Source organism: Microcaecilia unicolor, chromosome 10 (assembly GCF_901765095.1).
Source record: "Microcaecilia unicolor chromosome 10, aMicUni1.1, whole genome shotgun sequence".
NCBI classification, from domain to species: domain Eukaryota; kingdom Metazoa; phylum Chordata; class Amphibia; order Gymnophiona; family Siphonopidae; genus Microcaecilia; species Microcaecilia unicolor.
In genome coordinates, this window is record NC_044040.1 from 97,078,844 (window position 1) to 97,096,900 (window position 18,057).

The window sequence follows — 18,057 nt, forward strand, 5'->3', positions numbered from 1 at the left end:
TTTTTCTCAACAAGCAAATTATTGTCACGGATCAAACAAAGCAGATAAAATGCTAGCTCATTATTTAAAAGAGAGGAGGAAAATACCCATATTGCAGCTATTAAAAAGGATCCAAATATTCTATTAACTGTCAAGAAAGATACCCTCCAATACTTTGTTGATTTTTATAAAAGCATTTATAAATCCCACAAAATCCCATATACTCTCTAATAATGAGAAATCTACTCTTAACAGTCCTATTACAGTGATGGAAATTATTAATGCTATTAATTCTCTCAAATCTGATAAAACTTCTGGTAGTGATGGATTCTCTATTGAATATTATAAGCATTTCTCTGTATATTTATCCTCAAAACTGCTTACTCTATACAATCATTTTCAGGATGTAAAAGAAAGCAAGGGTTCTTTTGCAGAGGCTACCATAATTATTCTTGAAAAACCTGGCACGGATCCTCTGCTGTCTAAAAATTACAGACCTATTTCACTTTTAAATTATGACTGTAAAATCTATGCCAAAATATTAGCTGAAAGATTAACCAAGGTCATATGTGTTATGTCTGTCACTAGCTTCTGGATCATGAGCCCTTGAGCCTAGGCTAAAAACAGGAAGGGAATCTAGGGAAGGCCCGGGGTGGACCGAACCACCACTAACACTGTAACAGACTATAGGGTACTCACTCCGGACTCCAGGCTCCCAAGAAGAGGTGCAGAACCCCTCAAAGGATAGGAAACTTCAGGACACGTAGGGCCTGCACTCAACGACCAGGCTGCACCCAGCTACCGGATGCAGAGCCACAGGAACTACACAGTTGATGCAGGAACACAGATACTGGAACAGCTTCTCGAGTCTTCACCTGTACTTGGCCACTGTCCCCCAGAAGTTGAGCCCCTGGGTTCAAGCAGCCAGCAAGACTTGGGGTTAGCAGCAGAAGTATCCGGCAAAGCTGCACCAGACTGACAGGTGGGGCAGGACCCAGCCCAGCCGGGCAAAGAGTCCTGAGCAAAGAAAGAGTACAAGCCAGAACACAGACTACTAAGCACAGAAACCCACATACAGTAGACACAGAGACCGAGGGGTTAACACAGCACATTAACCCCAGAGCAAGAGGTGAAACCTCAATAAGCAGAACTAAAACAAACAAATTAACTAAACAAACAAGTTGACATAACACAGAAGGCAGGCACTAACCTCAACCAGAGAACACCACCCAGCTGCAGGAGAAAGACAATTAACCCCACGATGAGACAACCGCAAACAATGAACACAGAAGAAATGCTGACAGCCAGCACTTCAAGACACAAAGAGAGAGGGAACAGATCCCTCCCACACACAGAGCAAGTTCACAGGGGAAAAGGCAGGTGAGAAGCTACAGCAGGAAAAACTCCTTAACGTTAAGAAGCGCTTACCTGAAACTGCAGGTAAAAATAGCTCCTGGATACTGACGTCAGTAGCTGCAGACTTCAGCTACCACCCAGCTGACTAATAGCAAGCAAGTCCCACCCAGCTACCCTAACAGAGAGATCCTAGCCCTAGCAGAGTGGATACCAGCCTCCCTCAGGCCCTCATGATCCAAAGCCCTGCGCTGTTCCAAACAGCGCAGGCCTTTTCTGCATCGATGAATAGAGATAATGCATGCAAATTTAAGCAGCACAATTATCTCTGATCAAGGGGTAGAAGTGCGGGAGAATTGTACCTGAGCATGCGCTCAGCACAATTCTCCCGCACTTGTTTGACAGGTCTGGGCTGTCAAAAGCCCAAACCTGTCAAACACAGGGGCTGGAGGTCCATGGGACCACCAAACCCTGATTACCCCTGCCCCGAGCAAGGCAAAACGGGGGCTGGAGGTCCGGAGGACCTCCTGTCCCCCCGATGATCTCCCCCCCCCCCCCCCCCAGTTCAGGGAGGGCTGGAGATCCGGTGGGTCTCCAGCCCCCCGAACCCCCTTTAGTTGGAGGAGGGACGCAGCCTGCCTCCCTCATCTTCCAGTGGACATCTCAAAATGGGGGCGCCCCGCCCTGCTCACTGCATCCTGGGATACGCTGGGCAGGGCTACAAACCATGTAAGGGAATTGCTCCCTTACATGGTCTGTAGCCCCGCCCTGTGCATCCCAGGATGCAATGGGGGGGCTGGGCGCCGCCATTTTGCGATGTCCACTGGAAGAGGAGGGAGGCAGGCTGCGTCCCTCCTCTAACTAAAGGTAGGGGGGGCGGGAGGGGGGTTGTCACTACTTCTAGACCACCAGGGATTGGTATACGCTGGGGGGGGAGTTGAGGTGGCTTCGCTCACTGGGTGGGAGGGTGGGAGAGGGTAGGAGGGCCGGGAGGGGGGTTGTCACTACTTCTAGACCACCAGGGATTGGTATATGCTGGGGGGGGGGGGGGGAGTTGGGGTGGCTTCGCTCGCTGGGTGGGAGGGTGGGAGAGGGTAGGTGGGCTGGGAGGGGGGTTGTCATTACTTCTAGACCACTAGGGATTGGTATATGCTGGAGGGGGGGAGTTGGGGTGGCTTCGCTCGCTGGGGGGGGAGGGTGGGAGAGGGTAGGGGGCCGGGAGGGGGGTTGTCACTCCTACTGGACTACCAGGGATTAGTACAACGCGGGGGGGGGGTTGAGTTGGGGTGGACCTCCAGCCTCCCCCATCGCTCACTGGGTGGGAGGGTGGGAGAGGGTTTGGCCGGCGGCAGCGGCCCTCGATATTTTCTGGGGGTTCGGGGGGTCTGGAGACCCATCGGATCTCCAGCCCTCCCTGAACTTGGGGGGGTGAGATCCTTGGGGGGACCGGAGGTCCACCGGACCTCCAGCCCCCTGTTCGCGTTTGCTTTGGGGGGGAACGGGGGCCTGCATGCTGGACAGGGCTCACCATTCCTCCCCAATGATCGGGAGGACAAAAATATTGGTCAGGTACTTGCTCTGTCTCTTTGTCTGATCAACAATGGTTTGATTTTTGGACAAAGGTGAATAGACTCCTTGCTTCCGCACGAATCTTACAATCCTTATATTTCCTTATGCATAGAATTACTTGGACTCCAGTCTGTTTAACCAGATTATGTAGCAATAATACTAATCTATGCTGGTCATGCAACTCTACTATGGGTACGCTTGATCCCATGTTATTTCTTTGCCCAAACTTACAACTATTTTGGAATTTAGTTTGGGACTGAATCCCTGTATTACTCCACCTCCAGCTTAAATTAGACTTCCGTTTAATTATCTTCAGATCATTTGTTTGTCATTCCTTTCTGTCACCAACACAAATCTTGATATTCTATTGGCTATAGCTATTAAAACAATATTATTAGAATGGAAAGATAATTCTAAAGTCTCTTTCGCTTTTTGGTAGAATACTGTTTGTACCATCTATAAATATGAAGCCAAAATCGCTGAGAAATCGAACAATGTTGCTAATTTCCTTAAGGTTTGGAAACCTGTTGATTTATACTGTACACGTAAGTTTTAATGTTTAATATTTCTTACTGTATGCCTTATAGCCATGTTTACAACATTCTAAGATGTACAAAATGATATTGCCATTGTTTGTTTGTTATTTTGTACTGTTCTTCGAAAATCTGAATAAAGATAATTTGAACTAAAAAAAATGTATTTAACCGCTGCTCTTTCAACCACCTTAAAGGAAATCTCAATAATCAAAGAAGATTAAATATAAAAGGAATGAGCTGAGATGTGTATATTATGCATGCCTTTATCACCTGAAGACCTGGCCATAGGTGGAGCAGTGGCAGAACTACTAGAAAAAGAAAACTGTTGTGAAGATGTCACACAAGACTGCAGTCACCCATTTTGTTTTCACAGCATTTCTCGGTTGTCTTCTACAACTGAAAATAGGGAGCCTGGGGCTGCTGTCCAGTTCAATGTCAAGAGCATTACGGTATGAAACTATGTTAAAACTAATGATGCTCTCTCATATCAATGACTGGCAGTATGAATCTACAAAACGAGAATACAGCCAAATCACACAAATGGCAGGGAAAATAAAGTTTGGAAAAACAGAAAATTTGGTCAGAAAAAAGGAAACCAGTATGCTCAATAAAACGTTTTGGGTCCAATATAAAAAGGATTTGTGTCTACATTTATACTCAGAATTTCACAAAGGACTTGATATTCAAAGCAATTTAATCAGGCAGAGGAGGGTCCTGACCGGTTAAATGACACTTATCCCTCTGGTCACAGATATTCAGCTACACGTAACTGGGCAGACCAAAAAATATCAGCTCTGACCATCATGGTACTATCCGGTTAGTGCCAGGTGATCCATAGGCAGAGCCAGTATTTAACCAGTTAGCAGCAACATTCAGTCCGTTAACCAGTTAAATAAGTAGATTAAATTAGGACAGCAAACAGGTTAACCATGCACCGGGCTGAATTTCAACTGGTACGCAGTTAACTTCTGGTGGCAGCTGTAACCTAGATATTCAGTGCCACAGACCAGAAATGGCCTGGCATTGAATATCCAGGCTCAGTAGCTTAAAAACCATTGATCGGAACAGGCTGAATATTTTACTCCCTAAACTACTAAGGGAAAATTAGGTTCTTACCATGATAATTTTCTTTCCTTTAGTCATAGCAGATGAAGCCATTACGTATGGGTTGTGTCCATCAACCAGCAGGGGGAGATAGAGAGCACTCAACTTTTCCCAGTGCCTCATGGCCAGCTAGCTCCACTGCCTCTTCAGTATTTGAAGCTTCCAAAGCAGTATGGCAAACCGCAATGGGAATAACATGAACTTCCCTCACAGCGAACGATGGCCCCTTAACAAGAGAATGAACTCATCCTCCTGGAGGGAATAAACACGTCCTCCACTTTGTATAAACGGAGGGAATACTTGCATCCTCCTGGAGGGAATAAACTCATCCTCCCAAAACATGAACTGGAGGGAATGAACTCATCCTCCTATAACTGTAACAAGAATCCTGAAGACTGTTTTCCAACTCCCCAAGGAAGGAATATAACTTCAGGAAACAAGAACAGCACCTAAAATCAGAATCACTGCAATACAGACAACCATACAGGGAGGGCTCATGGCTTCATCTGCTATTACTAAAGGAAAGAAAATTATCATGGTAAGAACCTAATTTTCCCTTCCTTGTCATCAAGCAGATGAAGCCATTACGTATGGGATGTAACAAAGCAATCCCTAAATAGGGTGGGAACAAGCCACACCACGCGCTAGCACCTGTGCTCCAAAACGCGCATCCCTCCTGGCAGCCACATCCAGCCTGTAATGTCGGGCGAAAGAGAGCTTAGAAGCCCATGTTGCAGCACTGCAAATCTCATGAAGAGATAGTGCTCCAGTTTCCGCCCAACAAGAGGAAATCGCTCTTGTGGAGTATGCCTTAAAGGCTTCAGGCACAGCCCGGCCAGACAGCAGATATGCTGAAAAGATAGCTTCTTTGAGCCAATGGGCAAAAGTGGCTTTAGACACTGAAGACCCTCTACGAGGACCTGCAAACAGCACAAAAAGATGATCAGAGGTCCTGAAAGAATTTGTAATTCGCAGTTATTGCAACAGAGTCCTGCGCACATCCAAAAGGTGCAACTGCCCAAATGAATCTGGAAACTCCTCCTCAACAAAGGAGGGAAGAAAAACAGGCTGGTTTAGGAGAAACGTTGAAACCACCTTAGGCATGAAGGAAGGCACGGTCCGAACCGTAACCCCTGACTCTGAGAATTGCAGAAAAGGGTCTCTACAGGACAGCGCCTGGAGCTCTGACACCCGTCTCGCCGAAGTAATAGCCACTAAAAAGACGGCCTTCAGAGTCAAATCTTTCTCTGAAGCACGCCAAAGCGGCTCAAAGGGAGCCCCCTGAAGGCCCTTCAATACTAACCCCAGGTTCCAAGCTGGACAAGGTGCCCGCACGGGAGGACGGGGCCGAAGCACCCCTCTAAGAAACTGTGCCACATCTGGATGAGCAGCTAAGGACACGCCTTCAACCTTGCCACGCAGGGAGGCCAATGCTGCCACTTGCACCCGCAGGGAATTATAGGCCAAGCCTTTGTGTACACCATCCTGCAAAAAGTCCAGAATCGGCAAGACAGGAGCCCGCAACGGAGAAAGCGCTCTTGAAACACACCAGACTTCAAATTGGCGCCAAATCCTGGCATAAGCCACGGAAGTGGAGCGCTTACGGGCCTGCAGGAGAGTGGAAATTACCTTATTTGAGTAGCCTTTATCTCTCAATTGCGCCCTCTCAATCGCCATGCCATAAGGCCAAAGCGGCAGGCGCCCTCCATGGCCACCGGACCCTGTGACAACAGGTGCGGAACCAGAGGTAACGGAAAGGGAGCCTCCAACAGCATCTGTCGGAGGTCCGCATACCAAGGCCTCCTGGGCTAATCCGGGGTGATGAGCACCACTTCTCCTGGATGCAGCCGAATCCGCAGGAGCACTCGCCCTATCAAGGGCCAAGGAGGGAAGACATACAGCAAGCCCTGGGTCCAGGGTTGAGCCAAGGCATCCAACCTGGCAGAGCGAGGATCCCTCCGTCTGCTGAAGAAGCACGGGACTTTGGCATTGGAACTGGTCGCCATAAGATCCATCACTGGCTTGCCCCATTTGTCACATATCTGCAGGAATACATCCGTCTTCTAGTTCCCACTCCCACTGCTGGATCGATCTGATGCCTGCTTAGATAGTCAGCTTGCACGTTGCTCTGACCTGCAATGTGAGCTGCTGACAGGGACTGTAGATGCAGCTCGGCCCAGTGGCAAATTTGTCCGGCCTGCGCGGCTAGAGCTCTGCACTGAGTGCCGCCTTGTCGATTTATGTAGGCCACTGCTGTCGTGTTGTCCGACATCACTCGAACAGCCAATCCTTCCAGGGTCACTTGAAAGGCCAGAAGAGCCAGAAACACCGCTTTCAACTCCAGGCGGTTGACAGACCACTCCGACTCGACGGGCGTCCACAGACCCTGGGCATGCTTCCCCTGGCAATGTGCGCCCCAGCCCTTCAGGCTGGCATCTGTCACCACTAGGCACCAATCGGGGAGCGCCAGCGGCATTCCCCGCCGCAACATGCTGTCCGAGAGCCACCACTCCATATTGAGATGGGCTGCAGGGAGCCAAGAAAGTCTGCACTGATAATCCTGAGATACTGGAGACCATCGTTGAAGTAGAGAATACTGTAGAGGTCTCAGGTGCGCTCTCGCCCATGGCACCACTTCCAAGGTAGCCGTCATCGATCCCAACAGCTGGATAATGTCCCAAGCTCGCGGGCGGGGCATCCTCAGGAGCAGATGGACCTGATTCTGAAGCTTGCACCGCCTTTGCTTGGGAAGAAACACATAGCCCAAGGCTGTGTCGAACCTGGCCCCCAAATATTCTAGAGATTGTGAGGGGGTCAGGTGACTTTTGGCCATATTGATGACCCAGCCCAGAGATTGAAGGACTGAAACCACTCTGGCTGTAGCTAGATGACTCTCTTTTTCTGAGTCTGCTCTGATGAGCCAGTCGTCTAGGTATGGGTGAACCCAGATACCCTCTCACCTGAGAAAGGCAGCTACTACCACCATTACCTTGGAGAAGGTTCAGGGAGCTGTGGCAAGGCCAAAAGGCAAGGCCCGAAACTGGAAATGTTTTCCCAACACCGCAAACCGCAGAAACTTCTGGTGCGGGGGTCAAATTGGCATGTGCAAGTAAGCTTCTTTCAGGTCCAGAGACGTGAGAAACTCTCCTGGCTGTACCGCCGCAATGACGGAGCGCAGGGTTTCCATGTGAAAATGCCGCACTCTTAAGGACTTGTTTAGCTCTTTTACGTCCAGGATCGGGCGAAAAGACCCGTCTTTTCGTGGCACCACAAAGTAAATGGAGTAGCGGCCCAGATCTTGTTCGGCGGGAGGCACCGGGGTCACAGCCCCTATCCGGCACAGACTGTGCAAAGTCTCCTCTACCGCTGCCCGTTTGGCGGCAGAACCGCATCGGGACTCCACAAACACGTCTCTCACCGGGGCATCGAATTCTATTCGGTATCCGTCTCTGATCCCTGTGGAAGAGCTCTTTTAAGCATGTACGCCCTATGCAACATTAAAACAAAATCAGGGGAGAAAACCGCTCCCTGACCGCCCGGATCCTGCCCAGGGCTATCAGCTCTATTATTAGCCTCACTCAGAGGACCCCCTCCCCGGATTCAGGGCTCTCCGTCGCAACGGAGGCCGCACCATGTGGAAAATCCAAAATGGCGTCCGCTGCCAGCTCAGAGCGCGAAAGATCGCCGCTCGCCATGCTCGGGCCGGCTCTACCGTCTGTACAGCACGAATTACAGAGCCCTGCTGCTGATTTGCGCTTGCCACATTTAGAACAACGCTTTACAGTCTCCGCAGCCATCGCCGAAAACGGCGGTAAAATTAAAAAATGGCGGTTCACGCCAAAAACGTCCCGATCGCGGGCCCACCCCGGAGGAGTCAGAAAACACTCTTACCTCACTAGACCGAGTATCACAGCTCCGGTCCTGCAGAAGAATCTCAAGAAAAAAAACCCTCTTTTCCAAGATCGCTGCGCTAAAGCGCGACGCGACTAATTATTATTATTTTTTTTAACGCTGTGAGGAAAGCAGAGGCAAAAGAGGTAAATAAAAACACTCCGGAGGCTCAGATAAGTGGGAAAGGCGAACCAATGTGCCTGCATCCACTGAGTGTTAAAGGACAGGGAAAAGCAAGCTAATATGTCCACATCCACGGGGGCATGGGTAAGGCAGGGAAAGGGCTGACCTATGTGCCTTCAAAGTGAAGCTGCTATAGCCTCTAACACCCCGGCTAACAACTGGTAAGGCAGGGAAAGGGCTGACCTATGTGCCTTCAAAGTGAAGCTGCTATAGCCTCTAACACCCCGGCTTCCAACTGGCAAGCCAGGAGCCACCCCCAGGCAGATTTTTGATGGAGCTCGAAGAAGCTGCAGCCACCCTGCTTGGGGAGATAGTGAATACTGAAGAGGCAGTGAAGCTTGCTGGCTATGAGGTACTGTGAAAAGTTGAGTGCTCTCTATCTCCCCCTGCTGGTTGATGGACACAACCTATACGTAATGGCTTCATCTGCTTGATGACAAGGAAAGGGTCGATATTCAAAAGGGTTTAAGCAGGCAGGGTAGTAGGACCTGGCAGAAAAGTTGAAGAGTCAATCACTGCAGATATGGCAGCACCAGCCCTGATGTGGCATGCCTTTTGCCAATACACACCTGTCCTAGGCTGTCCTGCCTGCCCCAAAGCACAGCACCAGCTCCTACAGGCTAATTTCCCCCTCTCCTGTGACCATGGAGACAATAGCCGCTCCAGGGCTGAATGCAGTGGAACTAACCTTTTTATTTTTTTTCAATTACTCAATATGTACTGAATTTCGGGGGAAGGGGGGATGCACACTACAGAACCTAAAAGGCAAAAGGACAAAAAAGGGGGAGGCCCTGAAAGGTGAACCCCTAATTTACCACCCCCAACTGGAACTACTAGGACTCCACAGAGACCCTAGGTCAGAGGTCTGCAGACTAGTGGATGGTCTGAGGTTTCAATCTGTACCCAGCACTCAACTAAGTGGAAGGCCTGAAGGCCAACCCTGGGAGCAGGCCCCAACCACCCTCTCAACCTGAGGCAAGGACCTTGCTGCTGCAACAGTTCTGTACCAATCCTTATGTAGTGGCTATGACATCAGAGAAAGTCAGCGCTCTCCATCTCCATCTGCTGGTTGGGGATCATAACCCATTGGTCTAGACTAGTCTAGCAGGAGAATGAGGAACTTCAGGGCAAATATTCAGCCCACTGCAGTTAGCAATTTTTAAACTGTTTACAGCTGTGTGCTGAATTAACCCTGGACATTCAATGCCAGGCCATGTTCTGGCTCAGACATAGAATCTTGGGTATGTGCTGTTACCTGGAAGTTAGTTAGGCACCGGCTAATATTTAGACCGGTGCCTAGTTAGCCTGGCAGATCGTTACTTTTTGCTGTCCTAACTTTAACCACTTATTTATAATTTACCTTACTGTCAATTTCTATGGCTCCTTGGACTGTGCACCGATTTTGATGAACATGAGAATCAAGCTGAGATTAAGACAAGAAAATGTATTGAAAAGGATATCCCAATGAGTGATATCTTAAAGCTAAAATATGAAGCCATAAGATTGTATATGAAGGTTCCAAATAGAGGGGGTGGGGGGGAGCAGAAATTCTCTATATGCTAAGATTTTCTCATCTGGCATATAATATTCAAAAACAAAAAAGTCTTTATTCAAGAGACAAGAATTTAAAAGAAAAAGTAGTACCATCAGCACTTCCTGATAAGTGTGGTTCAAGAGTCAGCCCAATGGACATTTTAGAAGTGGCAGTTGGGTTATGTTTTTATTCTATGGTACTCAAACTTTGACACATGCAGCAACAAAACAAGTATACACTACTGGACATCACTGCAATACTAGTCAAGTGATCTATGTGATTCAATGCCTATGTTACATAAGAACATAAGCATTGTCACACTGGGTTAGACAGAAGGTCCATCAAGTCCAGTATCCTGTTTCCAACAGTGGCCAATACAGGTCACAAGTACCTGGCAAGATCCCAAAACAGTAGAAACGGATTTTATGCTGCTTATCCCAGGAAAAAGAAGAGGACTTTTCACTTATCCAAACCGTTTTTAAACCCTGCTAACTGCTTTTAACACATTCTTTGGCAACAAATTCCAGTTTAATCACACACTGAGTGAAGAAATATTTTCTCCAATTTGTTTTAAATTTACTACAGTCCTTCTTGTTATTCGCTCATTCAGTATTCGCTATTTCGCTTACCAGGTACTGTATTTGCGTATTCATAGACATGCACCTTTCACTTTCACATTTCTTGGTGTTTGCTTGTTTGCTTCTGGAAACTGCCACCAAGCATCCTAGAGCAGCCAAGAGGGATACAGATAGCTTTTAATCTTTGCCTCCAAAAACTACAGGTACTTGCACATCTGAATAAATCTGATGACTAGATTAAGACAAGAACTGTTTCCATCTGAATGATACAGAGGCACAGTTAGAAAAAGGGACTTGCCCCAGGGATCACAGAGTCTGTGGTAGTCCCATGACTTTTCACCAAATAATACAGCACTGTTTGCTTCTAGAAACAGCCACCAAGTGTCCTAGAACAGCCATGAGGGATACAGTAAATGGCTTTTAATCACTGCCTACAAAAACTAATTGCAAAATGGAATAAAGATATTTACAGTAATCTGCTGACTAGATTAAGACAAGAACTGTTTCCATCTGAATAATACAATACAGTTTGCTTCTGAAAATGGCCACCCAGCATCCAGGGGGTGAGTTACAAGCTACAATTACCAATCGTAAGAGAAAAACATGTGATGTGTCTTAGTGGCAAAATAGGTGTGTTAGATAAGCTTCATTCCGGCATGTCTGTTTTTGCTGTTTGCTATGAGTTAATAAATCAACAACCTGATCCATCCAGCAAAAAGAGGAAGATATTTGGCAGTCTGTTTGTGAAAAAGCACCAGGGGGAGACCGTGGATGTGTATGCCTGCTACCCAGGCTTCACCCACGATGCCTACCATCCTCCTGCATTCAGGAATCTACCGAAGGTTTGACTGAGGGGAGATCACCGGTGGCTGATTCCTAGGTAAGCAGTACAAGCATTTCCAAACCACTTACTCCCCTCCCCCCTCCTAACCTTCAACACACTCCTTCCTTCTAGATGCCTCCAGAACCAAGAACCATTACCCCACTTCCACAAGGTCACCATACCCAATACATACCTATGTCTGTGATTCTGCTTCCCCAACAGGTGATAGAGGCTACCTCCAGAGAACCTGGCTCATGACTCCCATAGTCCTATTTCACCTCTAAGATAGAGCGACTTCAGGCCCCATTTTTGACAGTACCTCAATCGGAGGTTCTCCAATCATGTGACTCTTCTTCTATGACTAAAACTGCACAATAAACAACTTTTAACATCCCTTCCTTAGCACTGATAACTAAGCTCTTATCACAACTCTCCACAACTTATTGTTCCCTAGATCCATTTCCATCTAACTGGTTGAAACAGACTTCAATAGGAATAACTCCGTTCCTTCACTCTTCAATATCTCATAGTCTTGCCCTCAGGAATAGTTCTGTTGTCACTTAAACATGCTCTAATTAAACCTATCTTGGAAAAAGTCTGCTCTAGATCCATTGCAACCAAAACAATTACTGTCCTATTTCTAATCTTCCATTTTTTCCAAGATATTTGAAAGTGTTTTTTCATCAACTTCAATCTCATATTGAATCTATAAATGCATTACATCCCGTCAATCAGGTTTTAGATACAGCTATAGTACAGAAACTGCTCTTATTGCACTCTTGAGTAAACTTTACTGTAATCTCGAGCAAGGAAGAATTGTATTGGCTGTATCTCTAGATCTAATCAGCAGCCTTTGATCTGATTGATCAAACTTCTCCAGCACTTATCATCCTTGGGAATTACGGGAACTGTTCTTACTAATACTACTACTTATCATATTTCTATAGCGCTACTAGACGTACGCAGCGCTGTACACTTGAACATGAAGGGAGAGTCCCTGCTTGACACTTAAATAGTTTACTTCTTTTCTGGACCACTATTCTTTTGTAGTTGTTCAATCCACATCCACCTCTACTCCCCATGCACTTTCCTATGGGGGTTCCACAAGGGTCGGTTCGCTCACCCTCTTTATTCAATTTCTTTGTTAGTCCATTAGAACTGCTTAGTCAGATTTTCAGCATCAGTACTTATCTGCTGATTATTTTCTCTTGGTTTTTTTTTTACACTGATCCATCATCCCTTAATTAGGACCACTTCAAGACTGTCTGCAGGAAGTTGATATCTGGCTACAGATTGTTGAGTTCTCAATCCTGAGAAGAAAGTAGCTTGCTTGATCAAAGGCTCCTCCCTTATTCCTTCCACAGTACTGATGCTTTTTGATAGACAGATTATTCAAATTATTTCCTTCAGATAGCTCAGAATAATTATTGACACTGCCCTATCATTCACATTGCAAATATCTCAGGTTATGAAGACTGGTTTCTTTTTTCTTCGAATTCTCAGATCGGTTCGTAGTCTGATGGATTCAACTTCATTCCATTCTTTGTTCCATGCTTATAAAAACTCTTGTCATGACTACTGTAATTCCATTCATGCAGGTATTGCTAAGGCAAACCTAAAACTTCTTCAAACACTTCAAACACTGCAGCTCGTATCATTTGTCACACAAGTCACCATGATGAGGTTTCTCCGTTGATACAATGTCTTCACTGGCTACATATGGAATTCTGAATAAAATTCAAGATTCTTGCAATTACACATAGGGTTATACACACCACTACTCCTTCTTACTTGGCTTCTCTAATTGTACCTCACACTCCCTCCCGTACCCTTCATTCACTTATGTATAATAGACTTGTCTTACCCTTCTAAGGCACTTTGGGAGTCCACTCAATCATCTCATTTTTCTTTCTTGCACCTGCCCTCTGGAACGCACGTCCTCAATATTTAAGATTAGAAGGTTCTTATACATCTTTTAGAGCCTCTTTAAAAACCCATTTTTTCAAACTTGCTTTTGGGTTATAATGCTCTTATTGGGTGAATTTCTGCAATGGGGGGAGGGAAAAAAAGTATATGATTATTTATTTATTATATAATTACCTTAGACTTTAAATGGTATGTTTGGATGCTGTTTTGATTGGTCTTGAATTAATCTGCTTTCCTATCTTTTTATGGCATTCCTATTTAGGTTTGTTTTTATGTTTTGCTGATGTATTGTAAACCATTTTGTTTTGCGTTTAAGAGAAGTGGTATAGCAAATTGAATAAATGATAAATGATAAACGACAGCCCACCCCCAAAATAAGGCAGAGGAGTACAACAAAAGGCTTAACAGCATCTGCACCATCATTGAACGTACCTTTGGCCAGCTCAAGAATAGATTCTGATGCCTGGACCATTACGGAGAAGAGCTCCTCTAAAGAAACCCATTAGGATAAACTTTCTTGGGTACAACCAGAAATCACTCTTAAGCTGGTATCATGTTTCCATCATCGACTCAAAACTCCTTTTTTGTTTTGCTTTTACTGTGCCCCCATTCACTGTGCATCAAATATAGAAATTAATAAATATGATGTAAAGTGCCAAAGGACAATATTATTACTTATGAATCAGCACTTAGCTTTTGTTCAACGGGCCGTCGTTTCACGGCTTCTTCAGGGACTCGTGCTGTCCACTATCACTATAATCGAAAATCTTCATCGAGCCATCTTACAAATTGCTGTAACTCTTCTACTGTTCCATTCAACAACATAAAGATATTGTCAATAAAATTCCACCAACGATATATCAGCTCTTTAAATGATGATTCCTTTATCCATTCTTTTATCCATGCACTTTACTTTTTTCAATAATTACTACTACTACTACTTATCATTTCTATAGCATTAAGTCAAACGAACATTCTACTTTAATGATGTTATAACATAGATCAACAAGATACAAGTGGGATTAATGGAGTAAGATAATTAACAAGAACAAAAGCATCATTAAAGTACAATTCAATAGCGGGATTCTTATTGAATACTGCAAAAAAGAAAGAATACCTAGATGTTTATGTATAAACAAGGTACCTCAAAATTTTAGGGATCATAAATAGAGGAGTGTGGTAGCCGTGTTAGTCCACTCTTAAGGTTATCAATAGAAATCAAACAAAATAAAACATAGAAAAGAAAATAAGATGATACCTTTTTTTATTGGACATAACTTAATACATTTCTTGATTAGCTTTCGAAGGTTGCCCTTCTTCGTCAGATCGGAAATAAGCTTATTTCTGATCTGATGAAGAAGGGCAACCTTCGAAAGCTAATCAAGAAATGTATTAAGTTATGTCCAATAAAAAAGTATCATCTTATTTTCTTTTCCATGTTTTATTTTGTTTGATTTCTAGGGATCATAAAGAATTTACTGAGAAATGGAACATAATATTGAACAAATGTTCATTTGGCTTAATACTTTTAATTACTGAAAAAAGTAAAGTACATGATAACAAACTGAAGGAGGAATTAGGTAACAACATTCAATTGATCAGAGACAAGACCTTGAAGGAAGAATTTGAAAAACAGCATCAACATTTAAAAGACAATATTGAAAAATTTAAAGAAACCATTAAAAAAATCAAAGATGAAGAAATTTCATAGGGATGAAAAAGACTATCAGTAATAATGTATATTCCTGGATGTGACAAAAAGATGGAGAAACACAAAAAAAAACCTCAAAGAACAGGGAAATATGCACAAACAACTGGTCTTCATCTTCTAGTAGTAGTGATGACTCCTCTAGCAGCAGTGAAAATTGTGGGGGGTTTTTTAGGAGGGGGAGGCACAAAGAGAGGAAGAGTCAACAAAAGAACAAGGGGAATGCAGAGCAGCAGACGGGGGACGAGGTCTCAGACCATCAATAGTGATTAACCTCTCAAACAGACAGTTAACTTCTGTGGAAGAGCAGTTTTAACAAAAGTTTTATCATTTGTCCCAACTCTTCTATTTGATGAATTTCAATTTCATATTGATTTAGAAAAATGTATTAGAAAACTATAATTAAAGATTTTTTTTTGTTTTGAATCAATGTCTCTGGACAAGACTGTCATCAGACCAAAATCAGTGTGGAAGCCATCAGGACAATTAGATCCAGTTTTAAACACCTTTAAGCGAATGGTCTTAAATGATCTTGAACGAATGATGGACGTAGGATAATGCAGAAGTTTATATAATCACAATTTAACCAAAATGAAGACAAAAGCTTTACAAGATCTGAAGAATGATCAAACCATAGTAATCAAGAAGGTAGACAAGGGAAGTGCAACTATGCTACAAAATAGAGAAGAATTTATCAAGGAAGGTTTACGTCAATTACAACATAAAAATTTCTACAAAAAATTATTGTTAAACCCAAGAAAACGTTTACAGTCTTTTATATGCAGAACTATCAACAAGGGTGCTCAAGAGGGATATATCACTATTAGATCTAAAATTTTTGAACTGTTTGAATCCCATTGTGCCAGTAATATACTTTTTATCAAAGGTATATAAGGATGCACAAAAGCCTCCTGGTAGACTGATTTTGTCAGCAAAACAATTGGTTTTGGAATCACTGTCGATGTTTTCTTGAAGCCAGAAGTCCAAAAAAGTTCATCATACATTAGAGAGACAACTTAGTTTTTTACAGAAAATTGCAGAGGTTGATTTGAACGGTCCTTGATGGTAACTCTTGACGTGTATTCCTTACACACCTCCATACCAAAAAATGAAGCACTAGCAGTTGTGAAAGAACTTTTGGAATTTAGAGAAAGACCACACTTTATATCTACTCTGATGTTATTAACAAGAACAGCTTTGAAGGATAACTATTTTTTATTCAATCATGTATTTTACCTCCAGACCAGTGGTGTCGCAATGGGGGCAACCGTTGCCCCTTCAAATCTGTACATAACTTCTTTTCTTTTTATTATTTATTTACTAGTAAGAAATGCCCGTTTCGGGGGAAAATGAAACGGGCGCTAGCAGGATAATCCCCCCCACCGTCCTCCCTCCGTCCCTCCCTCCTGAGTTCCAGACATCCCCTCCGTGCCTCCCTTCCGAGTTCCACACCTCTCCTCTCCCTCCCTCCGTCCCTCAGTGACGTGGTTGCGAGTTTGCGAAGTTCGGTGCGCTCTCCCAGCAGCTGTCAGAGAATGTGTGGAAGTCGTCCGCTGTGTCTTCGCCGCCCCGCCCTCTGCGTCATCGTGTGTTGACACGAGGGCGTAGGTACACTGACTGTAGGCTCGCCCCGCCCTCAACGTCATTGCGTTTTGACGCAAGGGCGGAGCTACAGTGACTGCAGCCTGCAGGCCAAACCGGATATCTCGGGCGCCTCAAGTTTCCAGCTTGAGGCTTCAATGGAACGTTGGAGGTGCCTTTTATATATATAGATTAGGATTTATTCACTGCCTTTTTGAAGGAATTCACTCAAGGCGGTGTAAAGTAAGAATAGATCAAACATGAGCAACTGGCAATTACAGCAGTAAAAGTATTCAACTAACAATACAAAGTATGATGGCATGGTATACTACTTGCAATGACAACACAATACGTAATAGAACATTTTAATTGGTAGTGAAGGGTACGGCAAAATTGTAACATATAGATTGGTAAGAAAGTAGGAAGAATTAGAAAGTAAGGTGATTGAAGAAAGTTGCACGTGAGGTCAGAAAGATGGTTAATATTATCTCAGCTACAGTAGGAGTGGATAAACATGTCCCACTGCAGTACGTGCCACCGGAGTCAATCCTAGTGTGTGTGAGTGAGACTAACAAGTTAGTTACTTCTTCCGTTAAACGCTTGGTTGAAGAACCAAGCTTTCACCTGCTGTCGTGTCCCTCACCTGTGCCGCTCCCCCGTTGGTCATCCCGCGTCTTCAGCCTGCCGCAGGGAACGCTGGCCGGGAGGAAGAAAGGGATCCTTTTCGAGCGCGAAGCCCAAGAACAGTGAAGACATTCCCCGCTATGCCCGGATTGGCCGATCGCGGCTGACACCGCCTCTGCTTCTGGCTGGCTGAGTCGGTCGTGGTGGCTCCGCTGTTCCCTGTCCTCCTGATGGAGAGGGCTATTTAGGAGCAGCATTTTGGAACTCTCATTGCTTCGGCTTCTACTTTCGTGGATTCCGTGGTGCTGTGTTTCTCTGTTGGACTGTTTCCTACCTCTCAAACCGTTGCTTGGACCTAGACTTCGCTTTTGTTTGCCACCTGCCTTGGAACCTAGTCTGGACCTGGACTTTGCTTGTGTTTGCCGCCTGCCTTGGAACTTAGCCTGGACCTGGACTTTGCTTTTGTTTGCCGCCTGCCTTGGAACTTGCCTGGACCCCACAAAGGCAACTAGCGGAGATCCCAGTCAGGATTCAGACACAGGTACCAGGCAGCGAATAAACCAGGGATACAGTCTGGAACCAGAGCAAAGGCTCAAAAGCGGATGGTAGATATGAGCAAAGTCCAGGTCCAAGCAAGTGCTCCAGGGAAGGCGGCAGGTAGAAGCAAA

At 45.0% G+C, this 18,057-nt stretch overlaps 1 protein-coding gene across 6 annotated transcripts in view; it reads right to left on the reverse strand.

Moving 5' to 3' along the window:
• MKRN1 (makorin ring finger protein 1) overlaps nucleotides 1-18,057 on the reverse strand; it is a 548,705-nt gene that overhangs the window by 233,086 nt on the left and 297,562 nt on the right. The window contains exon 5 of one of the 6 annotated variants that reach the window (XM_030215961.1): nucleotides 10,779-10,873. The exons of the other annotated variants lie outside the window; for them this stretch is intronic. Within the exon in view, the coding sequence (XP_030071821.1) occupies nucleotides 10,799-10,873 (75 nt within the window). The 3' untranslated portion in view covers nucleotides 10,779-10,798. The remainder of the gene's footprint in view (nucleotides 1-10,778; nucleotides 10,874-18,057) is intronic. 6 annotated transcript variants of the gene reach the window in all.